General features: G+C 39.5%; 1 protein-coding gene and 1 pseudogene across 2 annotated transcripts; both read left to right on the top strand.

Moving 5' to 3' along the window:
• The first annotated feature begins 12,156 nt into the window (after window positions 1-12,156).
• Window positions 12,157-16,685, top strand: LOC115682688 (wall-associated receptor kinase-like 1). 2 transcript variants are annotated; one of them, XM_056321517.1, is made up of 4 exons: window positions 12,157-12,532; window positions 13,551-14,668; window positions 14,949-15,053; window positions 15,280-16,685. In XM_056321517.1, exons 2-4 carry the CDS (start codon window positions 13,741-13,743, stop codon window positions 16,464-16,466), a joined length of 2,220 nt encoding a protein of 739 aa, XP_056177492.1. In that variant the 5' UTR covers window positions 12,157-12,532; window positions 13,551-13,740; the 3' UTR covers window positions 16,467-16,685. The 2 variants fall into 2 exon arrangements, with proteins under 2 accessions (XP_056177492.1, XP_030462846.2); XM_030606986.2 differs by lacking the exon at window positions 12,157-12,532 and having other exon boundaries at window positions 12,958-14,668.
• A 3,301-nt stretch (window positions 16,686-19,986) lies between these two features.
• Window positions 19,987-24,067, top strand: LOC115682689 (wall-associated receptor kinase-like 10; annotated as a pseudogene).
• Window positions 24,068-25,647: the final 1,580 nt, after the last annotated feature.

The following is a 25,647-nucleotide window of genomic DNA, read 5'->3' as shown; positions in this document are numbered from 1 at the left end:
ACAGCGAAAATGGCTTGGATGAGCGGCGTTCGGCTCCGGGGCGGTCACGGCTTGTCACAGCTCGACGGTTGGCTCCACGGCAAGCAAAAATAGCAACCAAGGGGCGTTCTTGCTGTTTAGCCGAACCAAAGAAAGAGGAGGAGAGTTGGACGTGAGAGAGAGAGAGAGAGAGAGAGAGAGAGAGAGAGAGAGAGAGAGAGAGAGAGAGAGAGAGAGAGAGTGGACGGATGGGGGAAGAAGAGGGCTAAGAGAGATATTTTTCTCAATAAAGAGAAGCCACCAAAGTCTAATTTCATGATGGCAAAGCCCCCAAAGTTTTCTTCATCAATTTCTTTTGTTTCTTTGTCATAAATGCAAGAAGGGCATTTTGGTAATTTCACCATTGAGACTATTCACGGTTACTATTCACGTGGGCTCGGGCCAGCAAACTTGGGCTCGGGCTTGAATGGGCCCAATTGGAAGAGAAATGGGCTTGAAAAGCTTAATGGGCTTTGTTTTTGGGCGTGAGGCCCATTGGGCTTTTTTCTCGGCCCACTCCCTTGTGGGCTTCCATTCTCGGCCCACTAGTTCCTTTGTCCAAAATTTCGGAGCCCAAAACTATTCCCGAGTTTTACCCCGACTAACTCGGACCGGAAAGTCTCGGAACAATCCTTAATCGAAAACCTATAATCGGATCAAGGCTTGTGGCAAAACTTCAACGGGAAGTGTCCCTAATACGGCCTATTCGAGTTACGTGGCCTCTTGGGGTGTCGCTAGCGTGACTTATGGTTGATTCGTCAATCAATCCATATTCGACTCTCGTTAATCCATGGATCATTCTCGGTTGTCATGTAATCGTGTGGAATTGACTTATTTACCCGGGGCACGTGATCAGGTGAAATTGACTTAAGATCGTTCGGGTTTAGTATAATGATCATGCGGAATCACCCGCAATATGACTATGTATACTTTCGCCGAATCGATTCCTAATCTTTCACTGCTTGACCCGTGACGTCATAATGTCATCCCGCATCGATCCTTATGGTCGAGCTATTTCCATGGTCGAGTACTCTAGTCGATCGCATTGTCCAACCCTCAATTGCCTTTCCTAATTGAATAGTTGACCCATGAACGATTCGTGAATCGACTCATGGTCTAATCCTGCTATTAGAGCATTGACAGTTTAAGCCACTTCACTTGTCGAATTAGGTTCCGAATCGAGGATGTCACATTTATTCTATCTTATGTTTGGTTCTTGCTCAAGATGGGATAAAACCGGATATAAGGGGATATAGCATGTATAAAATTATCCAAGGGGGAGGTGGGATAAAGGTGGATAGGATTTCTCATATTTATGGTATGAAAGCTATTTTTCTAGAAACAAAATTTTTAAATAATAAAAATAAATTAATATTTAAATATAAAATAATATTTCAGTTATAATATTAAAAAGATAATTTAGAATAAAAAAATAAATTTCAATTTTATATATTCCAATATTATTCATATAATTGAATTTCTTTCTACTCTATAATATATATTTAATATCTATATTATTACATATTTTCGGTATAATAGTATAGTTTATAAGTTGATAAAATTTATAAAAGACTGATGGAAGGGAATAAAAAAAATTAAAAAAGAGATGGAAAAATTAAAAAAAAATTGAGTAAATAAAAATGAGGTCCAGATTTTAATAAACAAATTCAAATTTGAAAAGAATCTTTCTAATTCTCGAAAAAAGAGGGGCAATTAAATTTCTAAAATATCTACCCTCTCCCGTCTCCTACTCCTATGTATCTCTGGTTCACGTTGAAGCTTCACGACTCCTCCGTAGTTTTTTAGTTCACGTCAGAGTTCCATGAAAATGGCGAGAGAGTCTAAGCTTCTTCTCATTCGTAGCTCTCCGTTCATGTCAAAAGTCCACAAAAGCAGCAACAAAGTCAAAACTCCTAGAAAAAAAAAAGAAAGTTGAAACTCCTCTATAATTTTGTGATTCATGTCAAAATTTCACAAAAGTAGTGAGGGAATCCAAATACTATACTTTTCGTAATCGCAAAAGTGAATGATCATATTTTTATACTCTTCCCAGATTTGGCAGGGAATTATGAGAGATTTTTACAATATTCGTTTGTGCATTTTCAGATTCATTTATATTGATATGTTGTAAATAACAAACAATGGACGTGATAAAATATGAAAATATTTGACTTTATTACTGCGATTCACCAAACAGTGGATATGATATGGCAAAATCCTTGGATTTTATATATATATATATATATTCTATCATATCCAATCCTATCTTAGTTAGAAATCCGGACGACCAAACGCAACCTTTGTTCCTTGTTCTTTTGCGGATCCTTCACCATTGCTATATTTCATACAAACACTTGCATATACCCACCAAAAACCAACTCACGTTTGCAAAAAAGTTAACAGTGGTATTAGAGCTCCAAATTCTACAAAGCTAATGCAATCGCAGTTTTGGAAGCTTTCTTAGTTGGATATTCCACGAAGGAAGTAAATATCAATTTGTCCCCATCTGATCTTGCTAAATAAGGATTTCCAGCTTCTTGTTTTTTCTTTTTGCTTTCGCAAACCGCTTCATACTTTTGCTTGGAATCACTACCTTAATTTGATGAGTGTGCATGTGTGTTCATGTCCGTTTTAAGGACAAATCCTTCTAAATAAGGATTTCCAGCAGAATTGCATCGAATTTCTCGTCATCTGTTAGGAAAGTCCAACCGTCTGACGTGCTGGCCAGAAATTTTTCTCCACTTCTGCCATAAAAGAGTTGGCACTGGTTTTGGAATCGTACTCCTTCTGGGATTATTGTGGTGGTTCTACAGCTGCATGAAGAGGAGGCATGTAATTGAGCTCAAAGAGAAGTTCTTCAAACGAAACGGCGGTCTTTTGTTGCAACAACTGTCTTATGATGAAGGCAATCACATGAAAAACAGCAAACTGTTCACTTCAAAAGAGTTAGAGAAAGCTACCGATCATTTTAATGAGAACAGGATACTCGGTCAAGGTGGCCAAGGCACTGTCTACAAGGGAATGCTAACAGACGGAAGAATCATTGCAGTCAAATGATCAAGAATTGTAGAAAAGGACAAGTCGCACAGTTTGTCAATGAGGTTATGTTCCTCTCACAAATTAATCATCGTAACATTGTCAAATTGTCGGGATGTTGTTTGGAGACGGAGGTTCCACTCTTGGTGTATGAATTTATTCCAAGTGGACCTCTTTATCAGCATTTGCATAATCCAAGAGCGATGTTTATAGCTTTGGCGTAGTCCTAGCTGAGCTATTGACAAGGCAAAAGCCAATCTCTGCAATGAGGGCAGAAGTGTAGCAGTGTCATCAAGTCAATGGAGGAAAACCACCTTTTCGACATCGTCAACGCTGGAGTGGTAAGGCAAGGTCAAGAGGAAGAGATTCTGGGAGTTGCAAATTTGGCAAAGAGATGCTTGAACATGAACGGAAGGAATCGACCTACCATGAAAGAGGTGGCAATGGAGTTGGAGCGAATAAGAGAACAACATGTTGATCTTTCCACTCTTGAGCAAAATCATCTCCAATTGACCTTGTAAGGACTCGATTAATTCAAGCTTGGCATGATTTCTCTATGCCAACGAGGTCCGAAGCTCAGACATCTTCATCGGATATCCAATTGCTCATACGCAATTTAGAACAGTAATGATACACGACCTTAATTACTTGTTATCATACATATATTTTTCACGCACGCAAACTATCATCTATCAAAATATATTATCTTATTATTATCCATCAAGCGTGGTATCAGATGACTTGGCAGGCAATCTAGTCTTCTGGAGATAAGATATTTCATGGATTCGTACAATATAAGGATTTGGGAACAATTTAGTTGCATTACAGGACGATTCTGCTTATTTCACGGTCTGAAAGAATTCTATAGCATCTTGCCGGTCTGATTCTCGTTAATTCGAATGAAATTCGGTCTTTGCCGAAATGAAGACAGTGGCAACTTAAAACAGTGGAACAGATTGTTCTACAACATGGTCTGCAGGGTAGTTCTTACCACCACCATCATCCATCCCCGTACATGCTGTAGTTTGCCGGGTAGTTTGCCTCATCATCCGTCGGGTCCACTGGGTACTCTGCATCGTCATCCATCGGAACATGATGTACAGTTTGCATCATCGTCATCGTAGTCATCCACTTGGTATTTGCATCATCATACGTCGGGTCAACAGTGGGTAGTTTGCATCCTCATTCGTCAGGTCCAATACTGGTGAAGGCGTCCGACAAGAAATGGACGTAAACACATGAAAGCAATCATCAAAATGGTATCGGCACGCTAACAGTCAGAGTTGAGCCATATAGAATGGCGGGCAAATTAAAAAGAGTGATTACTGCATTTCATCTGGACGCCAATGGGGTTCATCCTGAAATTTCTCTAACCTCTTACTGAGGTCATTAGTGACAATCCGCATCTCCATCTCGACTTCTATACCCTGCTGTTGCTGAAACTCTGCAACTCTCACCTTTATCAACAGCTTTAGACATCTTCCCACCATCTTTGACTCAAACGGGTTCTGGGACCCCGATGCTGCCGTCACAAAACGAAGGTGCTCTTCGTTTGGAGTTTTACGAATAGCATATATGTGAGACAATGAAGAAAATGCCCGTCAAATTCGAATTTTTTCACTGATAATTACATCCACTGATACTTTTCTGTGGCAAAAATGAATCATCTCATGTCTTTTTAAGAAGAGAAAGTTTCTATTGAAAATTTAGGCTTTCAAAGTAGGGGAAAAAACAATGCACATACTCCCTCATGTATTATGACGTCAATTTAGTTTGGGTTCATCGACTAATACTACATGTAAAACTTTTAATTTCAATGTAACATCTAAAAAGAATTAGGCAAAGTATGCGCAAATTGTAGATTAAATATAAAATTCTAAAAACAATTTGATATGGAAAAAATCCATGATTCAATTGTATTTTGAAGTGATGACATATATTTTTAAAACGAACAATAACGAAAAAAAAATTAAAGCAAATTGGAAAGTAGGAACGCAAAAGTATTCGTAATGATTCGATAGGAAAAAAAAATAAAAAGGAAAAAGTTCAATTCTGTAACAGAAAGGATAGAAAAGAAAAAAAGAAGAAGTATTTGCATAAAGAGAATGCATGGATAAAATAGAATGAGTAGAGAAAAAGGTGGAAAACCGAGTAAAAAGCATGGCAAATTTAATGAAATACAAAGTTGTAAAATTGAGAAAGAAAAAGCGTATCCAAGCTTCCGCCGGGCTTCTATGTGTGACTCTTATAATTTATGACAACTTAAAATTTAAATCACATATGAAATTGAAGAAAATCAATACATTCAATTGAAGAACTTTTCCGACCAAAAAAAATAAAATTGAAGAACTTACTTTTTGCTAACTATTGTATCAAATATATCTAATTGAATAAAGGAGCTGGACTTAATGTTGGAAGTCCATATCTTACAAACTCTAAAGCAAGAGTTCAGGGGTAATTTTTTATTCTTCTTCTTTTTTTTACAATTTTTCTGTTCATTGATGCTCGAGGTGGTGGGGTAATTTAATCACATCCATAAAATATTTTAAAATCAGAAAATTACTTGAAATTCTTTAGAGGGACAATAAAAGTTGAATCGGAGCAATTTGAAATTTAGTGATCTTGTAAAGAACGAGTAATATTTAGTGATCAATATACTATGATTTAGATTCTAGACCTAAGGCTTGGAAACTATCCTGTTAGGACTGGTTCCTAGTTTTTAAAACCTGAAATCTATCCTGTAAACTCTACAACTGACTCTGTCGGTTTTTTTTTTGTTTTATTTTTTTGTGCAATGGAGTATTTCAAAAGAATGATGTTAAAATGTCACTTCATTACATAAAGAAGACCTATGATATGAATAAGAGAAAACGAAGACAGAATCTATGGCAGATTATCTAACACACATGAGTTTCTTGGCCTAAAATAGGGACTACCTCTTAGTCATCAGATTCCTTTTCGAGTTTTATTTCACACCATAGAGCTTCTTCATAATAGCAAAATTCTGTTGCACAAATTTCACATAGTGGCAAGTGCAAAGCATACTACTGGGATTGACCATAATATGCGGTTTTCTATGTTAGAGAATCATGCCAGGTTTCGAGGAAAGAAAGAAAGCTTTTAGGGGCTCGTGGAATAACCACACATTTTATTTCTGGAGGCTAGATTCTACCCTCTTTGTTACAAACCGAAGCCTTATATAAGCATTTGGGGAAGAAAAAACAAACAAGCAAGAAAACTGTTATTAGCTTTTGATTGTTTTCATTATTTCAAATTAGATCAAATAGACGCCAAGAGTGCTTTTTTAAATGGTCACATCAAAGAGCAAGTGTTTGTAGCATAACCGTCAGGTTTCAAAGACCCAAATAAGATTGACAATATATATCAGTCGAAGAAGACGCTCTATGTACTCAAACAAGCACCTAGGGCTTGGTATGAGAAACTAACCACATTTCTAGTTGAACATGATATCCAAAAAAGTTAAGGTGGATACATCGATATTACTTAAGAGAAAAGGTAATGACATTTTACTAATTCAAATTAATGTGGATGATATTATTTTTGGATCTACTAATAAGACACCGTGCAAGGAATTGGTTGATATCATGAAAAGTGAGTTCGCAATGAGCATGATAGGTAAACTCAACTTCTTTCTTGGACTACAAATCAAGCAAACAAAAGTTGACACTTCTATATATCAAGAAAAATTTGACTAGGAATTGGTAAGGAAATTCCGATTGGAAAACTACAAGAAAGTGGATGCAACCATGTCTACTACCACCAAGCTTGACAAGGATGAAAAATGTAAGTCTATTGACTCCAAGTTATATGTAAGTATGATAAGATCTCTATTATACTTAACAACATCTAGACCCAATATCCTGTTTAGCGCGTGCGTGCGTATTCATTTTCAATCCGATACAAAGGAATGTCATTTAACTGTTGTGAAGCGGATTATAAGATATATTGGATCATTTTTAAATTTAGGTCATGGTATCCTAAACATTTGGACTTTTTATTATTGAGATATTTGGATGTTGGCTTTGCAGGGTGCAAGATTGACAGGAAAAGCACCTCTAGCACATGTCAACTAATGGGATGTATGCTAGCTTCATGTCATCAAAGAAGCAAAAATCAATAGCTCTTTCAACCGCTGAAGCTGAGTACATGACTCTAGGAAGCTACTGTGCTCAACTCATTTGGATGAAACAATAACTCAGTGACTTTGGAGAACAAAATTCAAGCATTCCTATTATGTGTGATAACACAAGTGTGATCAATTTAACAAAGACCAAAGAAATTTGGTGCGAGTCTATGGAAATTTGATCAAAGACCATAAATTGCCAAACCTACGAAAATTAGGTATGTATTATTATTGTAAAAATTATTGTTACAGTACGAATTGCCTCTCACTATTTTGCCCATTCTGACATTGATTGACTGTATTAATTACCTACGAATTTTATTATCGTTTTGAAATGATTTTACGGCCTGTAATTCAATTTATTTTCTTAAAATCATTAAAATTGAATAGGAAGTTACCGGCAGAGAACTTCTTATCATGGTTACTGCTCCTATTTATATGGAGATAGTGGGCATGTCGCTTACTTAATTGCCTCTCTCTCTTTCTCTCTCTCAATCCTTCTCTCTTTAAAACACTCACTCTCATTTAACTCTCTCACGATCTTTCATCTTCCACATTCTCTCTTCTCCATCTTCAAATGGCACCCAAATCTCGCACCACTCGCCAATTTATTGAACCGGAAAATCCACAAGAATTGCTACTATTCTATCTCGAGCCCCCAATGGCCCTTCAGAAATCTACTTGACTCAACAGCCTGAGGGAACTTCTGAGGATACGCAAAGCTAAAGTGTCCCAGCTACACAAATTGTTGCAGAACATGGCGAATTTGCAAGCGCCAGCACCGCTCCACCCTCACATATTTTGACTCCAATCGCTAAAAAACCTGAATCGCGTTTTCAACAAGGAAGGGAAATTATCTCGGCACCAACCATTCCCACACTGACTCTACGTGAAGCTGTTCAAGCCAGTGCTTTACCACCTCAACCCATGCCACCCTACAACAACTGTTTGAGGAATTCCTGAAAGGGAAGAACTTTCCTCTTCCTACTGCCCAGGAAAGTGCAACTCCTGTAGTTCCAGCACTTCCGCCTGTTCCTACTGAAGCCAGCAAATCTTCTCGCCCTAATCCGGAGAAGGAAAATCCTGAAGAATCCTCTACAGACAGCTAAGAAGTAAATCCTAGAGATATCGAAGATTTGCTGATAGAGCAACCCCTTGAAGAACCAACCCAACAAATAATGGCACCCACTCAAGAAGCCCCGACCGGTGATCAACCTGAAACAACCGAGCCAAGTGACTGACGTACTGAAACTGAGGATGCTCCCATTGACAAGTGTAGAGAAGACGACAACGACCGGGTATTTCAATATTTGGAACCCACTGTAGGTTTTCATCTCAATGAAACTATTGACTCCAATCTCTTTTAGAGCCATGATCATGCAAATGCTTTTCAATCGTTCGTAACTCGTGGACCCATTCCTCATCGCTTTGTTGATTTTGATTATCTGGACACTCACGACATTTTTATCATTGAGTTATTTGAAAATCTTCAATCGAAATTCTTCTCTTCTATGAAAGACAAAGTTTTTCCTATACTCGTGGCTGTGTTCTACTCCAATCTACACTTACCTAGTTACCATTTTGGGCAACTAATTGATTTCTTGATTTCTAAGGCTGATTAGCCTAATTACACGCTTGATTGACCTTGCCCATGATTGAATTGATGATTGATTGGCTTTAATTTCGTTTAGCAATGCATGATTCTTCAGTAAGTAGTTTAGGAAAAGGGATTAGATTCTAATTAGGTGCTAGTGACTAAGCCTACTGCTTTGTGAAATGCAAGTGGAGGTTAATTATCACTTTAGTATTAATTAATCAACCCCTAGCTTTGTGAGGTAAATGTGAAATCGAATTGCATGATTAATATCAAATTACTGAACCTAACTCGAGGTTCTTGATTTCCCGATTGATTTGTGTGAGCTTTCTAATGCTTGAATTGAGTGGTTGCATGGTTGAATGTTTGAATGGAATCGATGACGGAGCTTGGTGGCCAAGTTCCATGGTGGTGGTCCGAGGCGACAATTAGACTTAGGTTCATTAATCTAGCTTAGAATTCATTAGGCTAGTTTAGTTTATAGACTTAGGAATTAATAATCCAATTTGTTTAGACTTTAGTTGATATAGTCTACCTAGAAAAAATAAAAACCAATTAGACTTAAAATCATTTTCGTAATAAATGAATAGCTTAGCCTAGATTAGTCTCATCACCATTTCTTAATAAAATGAGTAGAATTTATGCTCACTTTGATTTAGGAATTAGGTTTAGTCTCTAATATCAAGCTTATGGGGATTTATGTCCCGAGACTTATAACAATGCGGTGTAATATTCTTTGCCCAATAAGTATCGGGTTTTCATTTTCGCACCTCTATTTCCTATTTCAAGCATTTCAATAATTGAGTGTTTAATTCCGCACTTTCAACAAATCGAGTGCTCTTTTATTTTTAGATTGGTTAGGATAACCCTTAGGAACATAATAAACCCTAAAAGAACAATTGCATGAGCACGTAGCGACATCAAATGGCCTTTAGGATCATAATTGGTAAAAGTCGTTTGATTACTTAGATGGACAACTATACTAAATTACAAGCACCAAAAGGACGCTAATTAGACGATTAGCATAATCAAGTCCCCAAACTTAGTTAATCTCTAGTTGCGTAGAAAACGAGACAAAACCCTCATGTCTTGTTTGGTTCCTAGCAGACCCCTATTTGACAGTTTAATTTCTTCGATACATTTTTTGAGGAAAATTGTTCACAAATGAGTGATTATAATATTGATACCTTGGGCTCAACCATTAAGCCTCCAGAAATAATTGGGTTTATGAGTCCTTCTAATGAAATTTGCCTATGTTGATTAATCCATAAGGACCCCCATCTCCCCAGGCTCATTCACGCCAACAAAGAGAGCATTTTCGTCCTTGCATAGGAAAATATGATAGGATAATGTCCATTTCCTTCGAAGGGGGACGGAAGAAAGGAGAGCAGGGACTGCTTTCCCTCGCCTTCCCGAGAAAACAAAAGGAAGCTCCATCGTCGCCTGAAAAGGAAGTTGTTTGAAACAGAGTGGCGATCGAAGTGGAAGCTGGAAATGAAGACTCATCGTGGAGTCGCTGCAAAGAAAGTTCTCTGCTCGGCGTTTTTGGTGTCGAGCGCTTTGATTCTGTTGTTGTTGTTCGATTTCTGCGAGCTCGCAAGTTTCGCTTCTGATCCTCCGATGTTGAAATCTACTTCCTCCGATGGTTCATCGTTTGGTGGTACAAAAGAAGGTGACAAGCTCGAACGATCTGGTTCGAGCTGCGAGCTTTGCGTCCACCGAGTCCGTGGTCGGAGTTCAATCGCGTCCACATAGCAACACAACAGCGACGATCAGAAAGACCGAAAATGCAAGCGAAAAACGAAGACTGGAGTTCGATCGAATTCAGACTCTTCATTTCAAGCTCCTAATCATCCCATTGCTACAAGAGGATTAAGAGCTAGGTTCTTTCCTCTTTGGCTTCGATACTCGATTCAATTGGCAGTACTAATCCTCGGCATCTTGCTTGTATTACCAGTGCTCGGGATTCTGGAGACGGACCGAGAGGCAATGGGCAGAAGAAAAATGAAGAAAAAATAAAAATAATAAAATCATCCGAAAATAAAAATTGGGAAAATATTTAGAAAAAATAGGCCTTGATTAGGTTGTTAGATTTGGGAATTAGAATTGGTTTAGATTCATTTAGATAGTTAAGAAAATTAATGTTTTCCTTAGTCTAGTTTAGGTAGATTAATCTGTTTAGAAAATATTGAATTTGATTTGAACAAAACTCATGGGGTTGCTGTCTCGGGACTTAATATCAATGCCATGTCATATTTTTTGCTCGACTCGTATCGGGTTACTTTATCGTACTTTACATTTTACTCATATTTTAATATCGCTCTCGATGTGTTTGATTTCACCGTTTCCTTGATTGAGTTTTTATTATTTCGTTTAGCCTAGTAGGATGGTTAGGCTACACACTAGGACCATAATAAACAAAAAAACATTGATGGACATTTAGCGGACAAGGACTTTAGGACTCATAATTGGATTAAAAGACTGCATGGACATTTTAGTTGATAAATACCCAAGCTTAGGTATTTAGTGCAATCAAGTCTCCGACCATAGATTTCTGGTTGCATAGGAAGTAAAGTATATTCCCATATCTCACTTAGTTTCTAGCCACTCTCAATAGATTAGTGACGACTCCTCATATAAAATTCTCATAGGGTTAATTGAAACTAAAATTGAATATCCCAATATCACGCGAGGTAAGGGTTGCCGATTGAGGACCGTTGGTCCCAACTCGTCATTACCTCTAAACCCCGTCCTTTTCCTCCGAACGGGAAAGGAGGGTTGCTACAACTCCAAAAGGCTAATGGCGACTCATGGAAAGGCTAATCAAAACTTAAATTGAAATCTAATGTTGCGTGAAGTATGGGTTTGGAAGAGCCTGCGTTTGCGTCGGAAAAATTGGGTCGCAACTGTGATATCTCCCTCGAGATTCAATAATGCTCCATCAAGTTGTTATCAGTGTTTTCCTAAAAGTCCGAGATTTGATTCCTCTTTTCAGATGCTCCCATATGGATTTTTACGAGAAAGTCTAGAAGAAAGAACAAGGAGGTGGGACAGGGAAGCTATTATTCGACGTTCAGAAAAAATGATGGAGACGGGTTGCTCCTCAGTCCTCACCATCATCAGACAACGACGAATTAACGGTGGATGCTAGTACCATATGATTAAAATTGGCCACGTGATGTAGGTCATGTGTTATCGGCCATATGTTAATAGGAGTGAATAATTGTCTATTTTGTCATAGTATTAACGATGCTTGGCCATATATGGCCATATATAATGTAAGCTTGTTTGTTTTCTTCTTTCCCCGAACGCCTTTATAATGCATCAGTTTGTAACAAAGAGGGCAGAATCGACCCTCTAGAAATAAAATCGGTTGGTTATTCAATGAGTCCCTAAAAGCTTTCTTTCTTTCCTCGAAGCCTGGTATGATTTTCTAAAACAGAAAACTGCATATTCTGGTTAATACTCGTGGTATGCTTTGCACTTGCCACTATGCAGATCGAAAGTAGTGCTAAAGAGGAATGTGATGACAAAGAGGCAGTCCTATTGAAGACCAAGAAAGCCATGTATGCAGGATAGCACAACTGCCATAGATTCTGTCTTCGTTTTCCCTGATCCATATCATTGGTTGTTTTAAACCACAGGTTTTCGGACGGGTGGCTGGGTTCAGCAGCCAGAACCGTGAACCTACCTGCATAATACCGGTTCTTGGAGACCCTCAACTAGTGCTCACCCTTATTGTATATCGAATCGCTATTGATACGTTAATCTTCTTTTATAGATACAAACACAATAATACAAGAGTTTTGCAATTCTTAGGAGGATGACTTCCTAGAAACATCTTGGCAGCAAATTTTTTGGCGGATGAAGTTACTGGGAAATTTCCATGATTTTATCCATACTAGAATCTCTAAAATCAGCGTATTGGTTTATAACCCATCCCAAATTTACTTTTCAAATAGGCTATGTTCATCACTGACGTGTTTTTCTTGGAAATATCTGACATCAACTTGCCACCATGTTTAGCAAGGAATAGTCATACAAATAATAGACGGATCCGCGTGAAGACTCCATATGTGATTGCTTTGATGGACAAAGATCAAATAGCAGAGTCAAGTCAACTAGTTTCGTCGGGTGCTAACTAGTAGGGTAGAGCGAGAGAAAGAGAGAGAGAGAGTGGGGTCAGGACTGCGCAGAGGAGGAGAGAGAATGGGAAAAGGAGACATGTTGGAAATATATGATATCAATTTGCCACCATGTTTAGCAAGGAATAGTCATACGAATAATAGACGGATCTGCGTGCAGACTCCATCAATGATTGCTTTGACGGACAACGATCCAATAGCAAAGTCAAGTCAACTAGTTTCGTCGGGTGCTAACTAGTAGGGTAGAGCGAGAGAAAAAGAGAGAGTGGGGTTTGGACTGCACAGAGGAGGCGAGAGAATGGGAATAAGAGACATGTAGATTGAGCTTTGGTGGGGTTGCGCGTCGTAAGAAGTATAATAAAATTAAGTTGGGCGATTTTTCGATGGGTGATATGAAAGTCCTACGTAGGGTTGGGTAGGCTAGTACCGGGAGTTATTATATGGTTTATAGGTCAGGTAGATCAAATCCAATCGAACCATAAATCATTTGAGCTCTAGGGTGAAATGCACACGACCACGCTAGTCCCCAATCAAGTCAATTCAAGACCGATGCACGAAGCATAAAACTGAAGTACCTGTCTATTTCCCAATTTGGCAATACGTGCAAATGCAGATTCTGCGAATCTTCAACTCAAACCTCAGGCGGGAGCTGCCAATGTTGAAGAAGGAAAAGTTGGCTTCTGACAAGTCCACCGTAAAAGTCAAGAGTTTATTAGTTTCATGGAGAGGAGTTTGGCAATTTAAATAGCGGTGGCGTGCATCAAATTTGATTCATCAGCCTCTTCTTTCCTAGCAATAGCAAAATGGAGGAGCAGATTGCGGGGAGAAGATTGATCCTGGCTATGCTGAAACCGGCAATTCAGATGGCCTTCGCTTGTATTGTGCTTGTTTTCGCAGCTGCAGCAGAATCATCTCCTCAGAGTCTAACCTGGCCAGGCTGTCCGGACACATGTGGCAATCTCACTAACATTCCGTATCCTTTCGGAATCGGACTTGGCTGCTTCTTGGATCCCCGATTTGAGATCGATTGCCAGCAAACCCATGGCATCTCTACTCCGGTACTTAAGAATTTAAGTGTGGTGGTGTTACATATCTGGCTACCTAGTAGTTTAGCTCCGGGTCTCATTAAGGTCAGCCAGCCTATACTGTACTCCCATCTTAATTGTTCAACCAATCAGCAAAATGACGCCCCTGTGGACTTAAGTGCCAGTAACAGCGTTTTCAGGTACTCTCAAATTCATAACTATTTTGTTGCTGGAGGTTGTGACAGTCTGGCCTTGATGGCCGGCACCGACACCCCTAGGGCGGTAGTAGGATGCATGTCTTCCTGCGGCGGAAACAAGACTCTTGGATTCAACAAGTGCTCTAGTGGTACTGGTTGCTGTATGACTTCTATCCCCGATGTTATAAGCAAATACAGCGTGGAGTTCAAGACTCTCAATGGCAAAACCATAGTGCCAGGGGATGTAGAATGCATGTATGCCTTCTTGGTCGCGAAAACATGGTGGTATCAAGCTGATTTGCACAGTTTACCACCGAACGTTCCAGTGATGCTCGAATGGGCGATCGCCTCCTATGAGTATAGCCTATTGAGCAAACAAAAAAATGGGCGAGGCAATGATAGTTCCACCTCTTGCCATAAATACTCGCCGCCTGGGGTTCATAGTCTAATGCATTGTTTTTGCAATCGAGGCTACAGAGGGAATTATTTTCTTCCCCAGGGATGCCAAGGTGAGAATAAAATGTCCACTTTCATTTTGTATCTTAGCCTTATTCGATATCCCAAGCTAGGTAGGACGATAAGCGAACTTGAAACCTACAAAAAAAAAACCAGCGAATATAGCTGGAATAATTAAATTGTTGATATATGCTCACAAATTGGTAATAAAGGAGAATCCAAGGGAGAATTCGACTGTTGAAAGCTTAGTTTGATGTTATATATATATTGAAACTGTTTGTTCTTTTTGCTTCTTTCTTTGATCCCATTCATCATTTTATTCGTATCAATAAGATATCAATGAGTGCAAAGAAGATCCGAGCCTCAACTGTCGTGGGAAGTGTGTGAATCGACCGGGGTCATATGATTGCATAGACAATAAGATCATCACCATGATAGGTACGTCACTGTGTGCTCCTTTTTTCTCCTAGTCACGAAATGTGACTGTCTGTGTATACACCAATTTCATTTGCACGAATGCAAAAAATGTTACCATTTCTGCTCAATTTAAATTGTACTTCATAACCTGTGCATTCAATTATGCTTTTAACTTAAGAAAAACTCTTCGAATATTATCTACTAGGTCATTAAAACGATTGCGGTGGGTCGACTCTTTTCTACACAGGTGTGGGCACAGGTGTCGGAGTCATAATTTTACTTTTGCTTTCTTGGAGGTTGTACAAATTCTTGAAAAGAAAGTGTGAGGAAAAGACCAAGAACAAATTCTTTAAACGTAATGGCGGACTTCTAGTGCAACAATGCCTATCTTCCATTGAAAACCATCATATGGAGAAAGGCAAGTTATTCACATTGAAGGAGTTAGATATGGCTACGGACCATTTTAACGAGAATCGCATATTGGGTCGGGGTGGTCAAGGAACTGTTTACAAGGGAATGTTGTTAGATGGAACGATTGTTGCCGTCAAGAAATCCAAAGTTATTGATGCTGGACAGGCCGAACAGTTTGTCAATGAGGTCCTTATTCTCTCTAAAATCAATCATAGAAATGTTGTCAAGCTATTAGGAATCTGTCTGGAGAGTGAAATCCCTCTTCTAGTATATGAATTTGTCCCCAATGGAACTCTCTACCAATTTCTTCATGATCCACAAAAGGAATTTCCTGTATTGTGGGAAATGCGATTAAGAATCGCTAGTGAAGTTGCTGCGGCTCTTTCATATTTGCACTTTGCTATGGCCATACCGGTTTATCATCGCGATATCAAGTCATCAAATATACTTTTAGACGAAAAATATCGAGTCAAAGTGGCAGATTTTGGAACTTCCAGATCAGTTACCATCGACCAAACTCACTTGACCACAAGAGTGCGAGGAACCTTTGGATACTTGGACCCAGAGTACTACCAAACAAGTCATTTTACGGACAAGAGCGATGTCTATAGCTTCGGGGTTGTCCTTGTCGAGCTACTAACTGGAGAAAAACCAATTTCTCAACTAAGGGCGGAAGAGGGAAGAAATCTATCCACATACTTTGTCATTTCGATGGAGGAGAACCGCTTGTTTGATGTTCTTGATAAAGAGATATTAGACCATGGCGAGAAAGAAGAAATCATTGCAGTTTCTAACTTGGCGAAAAGATGCTTAAACCCTAATGGAAGGTACAGGCCTACGATGAAGGAAGTGGCCATGGAATTGGAGCGAGTACGATCACTACGGAATCCCATGGTCGTCTGCCAAAATGAGGAAGAGATCGATGGCTTTAGAACTGGATCTATCTATGGTGCAATCTCCACATTGATGGGATCGGAAGCACATGTAGAGCTGACTTCGTGGTTATACGATTTGCCGAGATGAAGATGCATTTCGTTGTTTGTGTTCAATTTTCCATTGATATGAAACCTGGCAATCTCTTTATTTGCCTCCATATGCGAGTCATGGAATAATGTTGATTATACTATGCTAATTTCATGCACCCTATTGATATACTCTTCGTACATCGAGTATCATTGAAGACAATATCATCTCTTCTTGATTTCTTGTTAGTCTGGTTTAGCTTTTCACTGGGGTGCACTACTGTGAATGTCTCATTAATTGTAGACGAATGCTTGTTTTTTGTTGCGCGTACCGGAGATGGAATGTAACTTTTGGAATTCCAATCTTTCTAATTTTACAATATGTTAGTTATACTTATCAGGGTGCATTTTAATGCTTTACAAAGTACTTTTGGCCTTTAAAGTTCCTTGAGTAAAAGTTATAGGGTTTGGTAAAATTTTACCGTATCTTTGAGTCAAAATCTGCATGGGCAAAGCCTAAAGTCCAAGGCAAGTACTCTTTGGTTTGGACTTTGATACCGAAAGTGATAGAGGGTTTAATGATTATTTTTTCATAACTTTACCCTCGTTAAACTGTCAAATTTCCAAGATTTAGTACTCTTACGATTTGGATAATTCTATCGTTACATCCACTAACTGACGCATTATCTACCCTACACGTAACGGTTTTTCTACTAAATGCTTACATCGTACTAAGGTAATGGTATACATCATCCCTTTTTCCAATAATCAAAGGAGAGTGAGCAACTGTTCTCACCACCATGCTCAATTTCCTTCTTCCTAAACTTCCTCCTCGTCCTACCCTTTTAAGTTTCTCTAACTCCCACTGCTCTCATTTCCTCATCTTCTTCTTCCGGGTTTGTGCCTTTAGCCGATGGACTTCATTTTACGTTTAAATGTCCATTGATGATCCTATATCTTGATTTCTCTTTTCTGCTTTAAGAAACAGCCTGACGACCAAGCATTTGCAATATGGATAATTATCTAAAAAGTCATAAACTTATTTTACAGTGGCCAATTCTAAACCTTCCAATTATGCAAATTTAGTTCTAAACCTTTTGATGATTTGTTAATCTAGTCATAAACTTTTTAACGATTTACCAATGTAGTCCATCCGGCTAATTTTAGTCGAAAATTGCTCACGTAGCATTCCATAATACCGCCATCCCACGTGGCACGACCAGCACTGATATGGACGATTTTTATAATTATTAAAAAAATTATGATTTTTTTCTTTTTCCCCTTATTTTCCTTTGCGGTCACTGGCCATCGGCAAGGGCTGCAATGCTATTGCTTATGGCCAGTGGCAGATGCCCTCGCCAGATGTGGCAAGGGCCACCATCGCTTGAGGTCGGCGGCCGTTGAAGGGAAAATAGGGGAAAAGAAAAAGAGAAATTTTAAAATTTTTTTAAAAATCATCTACATCAATGATGACCGTGCCACATAGGACGGCTGGCATTGACTGAATCGTCACGTAAGTAATTTCCGACCAAAATTAGCCGAAGGATTACATTGGCAAATCATTAAAATTTAAGATTAAATTAGTAAATTATCAAAATATTTATGACTAAATTGACATAATCAAAATGTTTAGAATTTAATTGCCTATCCTTACATGAATCCCAAATGCATGAATGTGATGTACCGAAAAATTTGCGGTTCCTAATAAAATAGATAGTAAAATAGGAATCAAAATTTAGTTAGTGTGCATATATCTCCAAGATTTTCGTTTTTTTTCTTTTTGGTATTATTAATGGATGAACGTTTAAATTAATAGCTTTGCTTATCGCTGTTGTATTTCAATTACTCGGGTTTCTTCCAACTTGTATAAACAACCTTATCGAAAAAATTTCAAATCTTAAAATGTTTTTCTCTTTCCACGTACTTGTAAGTTGTAAGTCATCATCGTTTTTTGCGCTGTTTGAGGCATGACAGACAGACCAGACATCTACACAACGACAACGCAACTGGTAGATGGTGGCCAAGACTTGTCAAGACAAAAAGACGGTTGTAGATTCTGAGAGCGTAACCTAAAAACCTCAATTTACCTTTATCCCAATTATATCCAAACTTTTTTGTCTTATAAAATTCAAACTTTTATTTTTGTCTTACATTCACTTTCTCATTCAATTTTTAATATTATTTTTTATTTTTTCGATTTTTTTATTTTTCTTTTCTTTCTTTTTCCTTTCCTTTCTTTTTTTTTTTGTTTCACCTTTTCCTTCCTTTTGATTAATGACCAGACGGCAAGCTGACTCGGTCTTCGAGGGAATCGATCCTTACAGATGTCGTCATGACATGAAGTAAGCTAAAATCTAAAAGTTATCGACACCGTCAACACCGGAAGGGCTCTCATTCTTCTCCAAATGTGTCTTCCGGGCTCGAGGCTCCGCCTCGGCCAAGAATCGGGCGAGGTCAACCTCGCCAAAGAAATCGAGGTTCACGGCTGCCGACCTCGCTGCGACCGGGAGCCGACCTCGCCAGGTGCCGGCGGCCGAGCCTCGCCAGATCCGTGAGAACTCGGCCACGCCGGGCCGGCGAGGCCGACCTCTCCATAGCCGGCGGGGCCGAGCCTCGCCGTGGCGGCGAGGTCGGCCCCGCCGGCAACCGGTGAGGTCGGCCTCGCCCAAAGAACGGCGGGCCGAGCCTCGCACCACCTGGCGAGGCTCGGCTCGCCCATCGCCGGCGGACCAAGCCTCGCTGCCACGGCGAGGCTCGGCCTCGCCTAACGCCGGCGAGGCCGAGCCTCGCCCCGCCGGCCCAGCCTGCGGCGGTCGCTGTCCGCGACCGGCCCAAAGGTGAAACAAAAAAACAAGAAAAGGAAAGGAAAAAGAAAAGAAAAGAAAAATAAAAAAAATTCGAAAAAAAAAAAAATAATATTAAAAATTGGACGAAAAGTGAATTGGGTAGATTTGAGACAAAAGTAAAAGTTTGAGGTTTTTTATAAGACAAAAAAAAGTTTGGGATATAATTGAGATAAAGGGTAAAGTTGGGGGTTTTTTAGGGAATTGGGCCGATTCTGAGAGCGTATAGAGTGACATGAAGTAAGCTAAAATCTAAAAGTTATCGACACCGTCAACACCGGAAGGGCTCTCATTCTTCTCCAAATGTGTCTTCAATTTTGGCCGACCGGTACTGACATGGACACCCGCCATCCTATGTGTCACTATCGATGCCAACTTGAATAATTTTTAGTAATATTTTAATATTTTTTTCGATTATGTATTTATTTATTTTTCTTTTATTTTCTTCTCTCTTTCTTTATTTTATTTTCTTTCCTTCTTCCTTTGGCCGACGAGGACGGACCTCGCTATTATTGGGTGAGATTGAGCCTTGCCATGGTTGGGCGAGCACAACCTCACCCAGTGACAATGAGGTCGAGCCTGGCTAGGGGTGGGCGAGGTTGGCCTTGCTGACCCTTGCCTCTGGCCAATTTATGAGGTCCGGCGACCGACCAAAGGGAAAAGGAAAAAAAATAAAAAAAAAAGAGAAAGAAAAGAAAAGAAATAAAAATAGAAGAAGTGTTATAAATTGCCCACGTCATGCGTCATGTCGTTAAACAATCTGACCAAAAAAAAAAGCGCCATGTCTTACCAGCATCCTGTGTTTATGTATATACAGACCAATCCTCTAATTCTTCTCTCAGCCTCAAACTGAAGACACATTTGGAGCAAAGCGCACCCACCAACAAATCAAAACGAAAGCAGGACGATGATCACGATGATACTGCGAGTGGCCTTCAAACTAGTCGCTGCTTATTGCCTTCTCTTTCTGCCGCTGTCGATGAAATACCGAACCCGCCTCCCTCGGTGGCCCTGCCCAGCTGCATTGCCGCATGCGGCAACTTGACGGTTCGATACCCGTTTGGGATCGGGTTCGGCTGCTTCCTGGATGAACTCTACGAGATTGAGTGCCCCTGTCGCCACGCTGAAGAACCTCATGAATGTAACAGTGCTCAACATTTCCCTACCGGTGCCGGACAACTCTGGAGGCCCTGGCGGATTCATCGAGGTCTCTCAGCGAGTCCTCTACACCGACACGATCTCTGAATGGAACTGCATGGGTGGAGCAGTGAACGGCGACATCACAAAGTCGTTGAACTTGACGGGAAGTCCCTACATGTATTCGCAGACAAAGAACGTGTTCGTGTCCGGAGGGTGCAACAACCTGGCGTTCATGGTCAACCTCAGCAAGAAGTCAGCGATCGTCGGCTGCAGGTCGACTTGCCCCGAGACTGGCACCTACTACGACTGCGTGAATGGGGTTGGCTGCTGCATGAACACGATCCCCCTTGGGACTCCAGGCATATGACGTGGATTTCCAGAAGGAGGATGATGATACAGGGTACACCGTTCCATCGTGCAGGTAACATTAACGCTCGAACGAATTGAAAGTTTTGAATCCCTGATCTGAGCATCATGCCAGTTTGATTCTCACACCCTCAGAGGAGATATTAATCTCACTCTTGAGCCACCCTACTTGGAGTTTCGATTCGGGTCTTGATGTCTCCGGCGTGAGGTTAGTCAAGTATTCAGTTGATCCCGAATTTAATCGGCTAAGGTGGAATTTCTCGTAAAAAAGAAAACGTTCGTTATAATAAGCTGTCATGATATAGAAAATTATATTCTAAGTAAGATTAGTACGTTTGGATTACCTGATTATTAGATATTATCACCATTGGGGGTTAAAGTCACCAACTCCTGTTGGTGCTTTAAATGAAGGCTTTTTGGAATCACTCGAGTCAAAAATAATCCTATGAACCGTCCACACAAATGCAGGTTCGCTTTCTTAGTGGATCAATCGTTGTACGATTTTCCTAGCAGCATGACCGATACAGGACGCTTACCATCACACCATCACATGTGCTCGTGGCCCTCGAATTGGGGGGGGGGGGCGGGGCTGGGGGTGGTATCTCCAATGAAACATTCGTCAAAATGCCAGTTTCAGCTGGTGAGTACCCAGACGCCGTTCTTGCGTCCAGCCACTGGTGCAGCCACTACGTCAGCTCTTTCTCCGCTTTTGATAACCCCAGGCCTTACATGCAATGCCGCTGTAGGTCCTGCTTCGCTGGTAATCCCTATATAAGTGGAGGATGCGAAGGTGAGACGGCATGATAATTCCCGTTATTTATGTTTTTGGTTTAGGCAAACTTCTCGGCTGTCTGCATCCCTACCTCCTTTATCGCTGAGCAGAGTTGCATACCGAAACTACTAAGATATATTGTTGTTATATATTAGATCTTGGGAAAATGATACACACAGTCTCTGAACTTTGGCCTAATGTGCAATTTGATCCATGAACTTCTAATTTGTTCAATTTCATCCATAAATTTTTGGTACATGTTCAATTCAGTCTTTGAACTGTATGAAAATGTTCAATGCAGTCTTTTCCATTAATTCAAGTTCAAGGACTACATTGAACATTTTCATATAGTTCAGAGACTGAATTGAACATGTACCAAAAGTTCAGGGATAACATTAAACAAAATAAAAGTTCAGGGACTACATTAAACATTAGCCTAAAGTTCAGAGACTACATCGAACAAATTAAAAGTTCAGGGACCAAATTGCACTTTGAGTCAAAATTCAGGGACTGTTTGTGTTATTATCCCTTGGATCTTTACACTCCACATTATAATTACTGAAAAATTGTGACTGGAGGAGGAAATGGATCAGAATACAGACAGTGAAACAGGATAAAGATTCAATGAATTACTATGTCTGGTTCTTCCATATGTTACGTTTCCTCCATTTAATCCACACCCTTTGACTATTAGCCAAAGTCACTTGATCAGAGATTATTTCTTGGGATTCTTCTACACATTGACGTGGGCTCCTTTCTACCTCTATTTCCAACTACTTGTATAAACAAAGTATTTTTACGGATTATTCTAGATAACTCTAGTAAAATGGATCATATTTGAACGCCCTTCTTTTCATGTCTAAGCTTTGTCCGCTTTATCCTAGTTCATCTCACTCGACATTCATGTAGCCTAACTTCTGCAGATGTGCTTGGTCCATTGAGGAATAGATTACTTATGCGCATACTACTAGAGAAAGGCTGTTTGTTGTATTTAACAGTGTTCTAAGATTGTTGTTTGTAACCTTTTGATTGTTGGCAGATATAAATGAGTGCTTAATCCCAAATGCCAATGTTTTCCCGGGGAAGTGCGTGAACTGACCTGGTTTTTATGACTGTGTGGGCAACAACAGCAATTACGTGGCCATGATAGGTAAATGTTTCTCGCTAGATCATTTGGCAAAATAGGTTTAAAAATTTTGATAAGTCACTGTGCTTCTGTTCCCATCTATTTCTCCTTAATTCACAAGCAATTGTTTTGTTTCCTTTTCTTTCGAGAGGCTATGTGCAATTGAATCGATTTCCCACTGTTCAAATTTAAGAGGAAAACCATGTAAGTTGATTTTAGTTACCTCGAACAAATGAGAGATTTCCCTAAAGCAGTTGTTACTAGACTATTTTCATGATGGGGTTGGCAGTGGTTTTGGAGCCGTTCTCTTTCTGGGATTATTGTGGTGGTTCTACAAATTCATGAAGAGGAGGCATGAAATCAAGCTCAAAAAGAAGTTCTTTAAACGAAATGGTGGTTTTTTATTACAACAACAACTATCTCATGATGAAGACAATCACATGGAAAAAGGCAGATTGTTCACTTCGAAAGAGTTAGAGAAAGGTACTGATCATTTTAATGAGAACAGGATACTCAGTCAAGGTGGATAAGGAACTGTCTACAAGGGAATGCTAATAGACGGAAGAATCGTTGCTGTTAAAAGATCAAGAATTGTACATGAAGGACAAGTGAAACAGTTTGGCAATGAGGTTCTGATTCTCTCACAAATTAATCATCGTGACATCGTTAAATTGTTGGGATTTTGTTTGGAGACAGAGGTTCCGCTTTTGGTGTATGAATTTATTCCGAATGGAACTCTTTATCAGCATTTGAATAATCCAACTGAAGAATTTCCAGTGTCATGGGAAATGCGAATGAGGATTGCCACTGAAGTTGCCGGAGCTCTTTCCTACTTGCACTTTGCCGCGGCCATACCCATTTACCATTGAGATGTGAAGTCTTCGAATATCCTTTTGGACGATAAATACCGGGCCAAAGGAGCTGATTTCGGAACTTCGAGATCTGTTGCCGTTGATCAGACTCACTTAACCACAGTGGTCAAAGGAACAATTGGGTACGTAGACCCCGAGTACTTCCAAGCGAGCCAATTCACGGACAAGAGCGACCTGTACAGCTTTGTAGTAGTCCTAGTTGAGCTATTGACGGGGCAAAAGCCAATCTCAGCAATGAGGGCGGAAGATGGTAGAAGCTTAGCTGCGTATTTTATTACATCAATGGACAAAAGCTGCCTACTTGAGATCGTCGATGCTGGAGTGGTAATGCAAGGTCAAGAGGAAGAGATTACGGGAGTTGCAAATTTGGCAAAGAGATGCTTGAACTCGAACGGAAGGAATCGACCTGCGATGAAGGAAGTGACGATGGAGTTGGAACAAATAAGAGCACAACATGTCGATCCTTCCACTCTTGAGCAAAATCATTATCCGATTGATCATGTAAGGACTCGATCAATTCCAGCTTGGCATGATTGCTCTTAGCCAGTGAGGTCCGTAGCTCAACTATCTTCATCGGACTTCGACTTGCTCCTACGTGATTTAGAACGATAAAGATTTGCGATCTTAATCACTTCTTATCGTGCCTATATTTGTCGGGCACCCAAACTATCGTCTACCAAAAAATATCTTCTTATCATTATCCATATCCATTAAGCGTAGCATCAGATGACTTGGTAGGCAGTCTTGTCTTCAGGAGATAGAAAGATTTCACGGATTTGTACAATGTATGTAAGATATGGAAACAGTTTAGTTGCATTACAGAACGACTCTGCTTATTTCATGGTTTGAATTATTCGATAGCATCTCGCCGGTCTCATTCTCATTAATCCGAATGAAATTTGATCTTCATGGAAAATAGGGCATGTTATGTGCCGTAGCCAAGGTTCTGAAGCACCTGGATATGATCTTGGACTATTTGATAGGTGGATCATTCGAGCCAACCCTAATTTGAAGGGACCCTTGGAGTGCCTTTTATGGAAAAAAAGAAGAAGGGATAAATGGCACAAATGATTTCTGAACTTTAGCCCAATGTGTAATGTCGTTCATAAACTTTAAATTTGTTCAATGTGGTATATAGACTTTTGATACATGTTCAATTTAGTCCCTGAACTGGAAAATGTTCAATGTTATCTTTGAGTTTGAATTAATGGAAGGATAACACTGAACATTTTCATATAGTCTAGGGACTAAATTGAGCATGTACCAAAAGCCCACGGACCATATTAAATAAATTAAAAATTTAGGGACGGCATTGCACATATGACTAAAGTTCAGGAACCACATTACTCATTGGACTACAGTTCAAGGATTATTTGTATAATTATCCCAAAATAAAACACATGATTGGATTGTATATTGTATGAAATATAACTTTAAATGAGCAATCATAAAAGATAATTTGACGTAAATTGGACATTAGGAACACGAAAGGAAAAATTCCTAAGGCGATCAATTGGAAAAGAAAATAATAAAAAGGAAAGTTGAATTCTAATAAAGGATAGGAAAGAAATTGAAAAAAAATTGCATAAAGGGAATGCATGGACAAAAAAGACTGAATAGAGAAAAGAAAAAAAAGGATGGGAACTGAGTAAAAAGCATTATTATAAATTTGATGAAATACAAATATCTTAAATTGGGAAAGATAAAAATTAAACAGATTCCCGAGGTCTCATTATCGTCGGCTAGCAGATATCGTACTCACGTGTTAATTGTACGACCACCCAGCAAAACGATTGCCGTCCCTTGCTTTGGACTTTGAGTATTTTGGGAAGATAGATAGAGAGTTTAATGAGTTTTTTGCTTTCCAACCTTATAAACTCATGAAACCATCAAATTTCCAAATTTCAGTGGTTGTGCGATTGGGATAATTCTATAATTACTTACAAAACTTACGCATTATCTTCGCTACACGTAACATTTTTCCTACCAGATGCATACATTTGTACTCAGTTATGCATCGGGGTTCTATCAATGGACAAATGTGTATATTAGTAATTCTACTTTATCACTCATGTGTATCAAATACTCGAATTTTTTTTTCCAATATGTATAAACAATCTTAC

This window comes from Syzygium oleosum, unplaced genomic scaffold (genome assembly GCF_021117445.2).
Source record: "Syzygium oleosum isolate NSW1041296 unplaced genomic scaffold, Sole_v2.1 Sole_v2.23, whole genome shotgun sequence".
Taxonomy (NCBI): domain Eukaryota; kingdom Viridiplantae; phylum Streptophyta; class Magnoliopsida; order Myrtales; family Myrtaceae; genus Syzygium; species Syzygium oleosum.
This window is presented reverse-complemented; position numbering and strand designations above follow the sequence as displayed.

Coding starts and splice junctions, on each gene's coding strand:
- LOC115682688 (XM_056321517.1), top strand. CDS start 13,741: ATGGAGGAGCAGATTGCGGGGAGAAGATTGATCCTGGCTATGCTGAAA. Junction 14,669..14,948: donor TCTTCCCCAGGGATGCCAAG/GTGAGAATAAAA, acceptor CGTATCAATAAG/ATATCAATGAGTGCAAAGAA. Junction 15,054..15,279: donor TAAGATCATCACCATGATAG/GTACGTCACTGT, acceptor TTTTCTACACAG/GTGTGGGCACAGGTGTCGGA.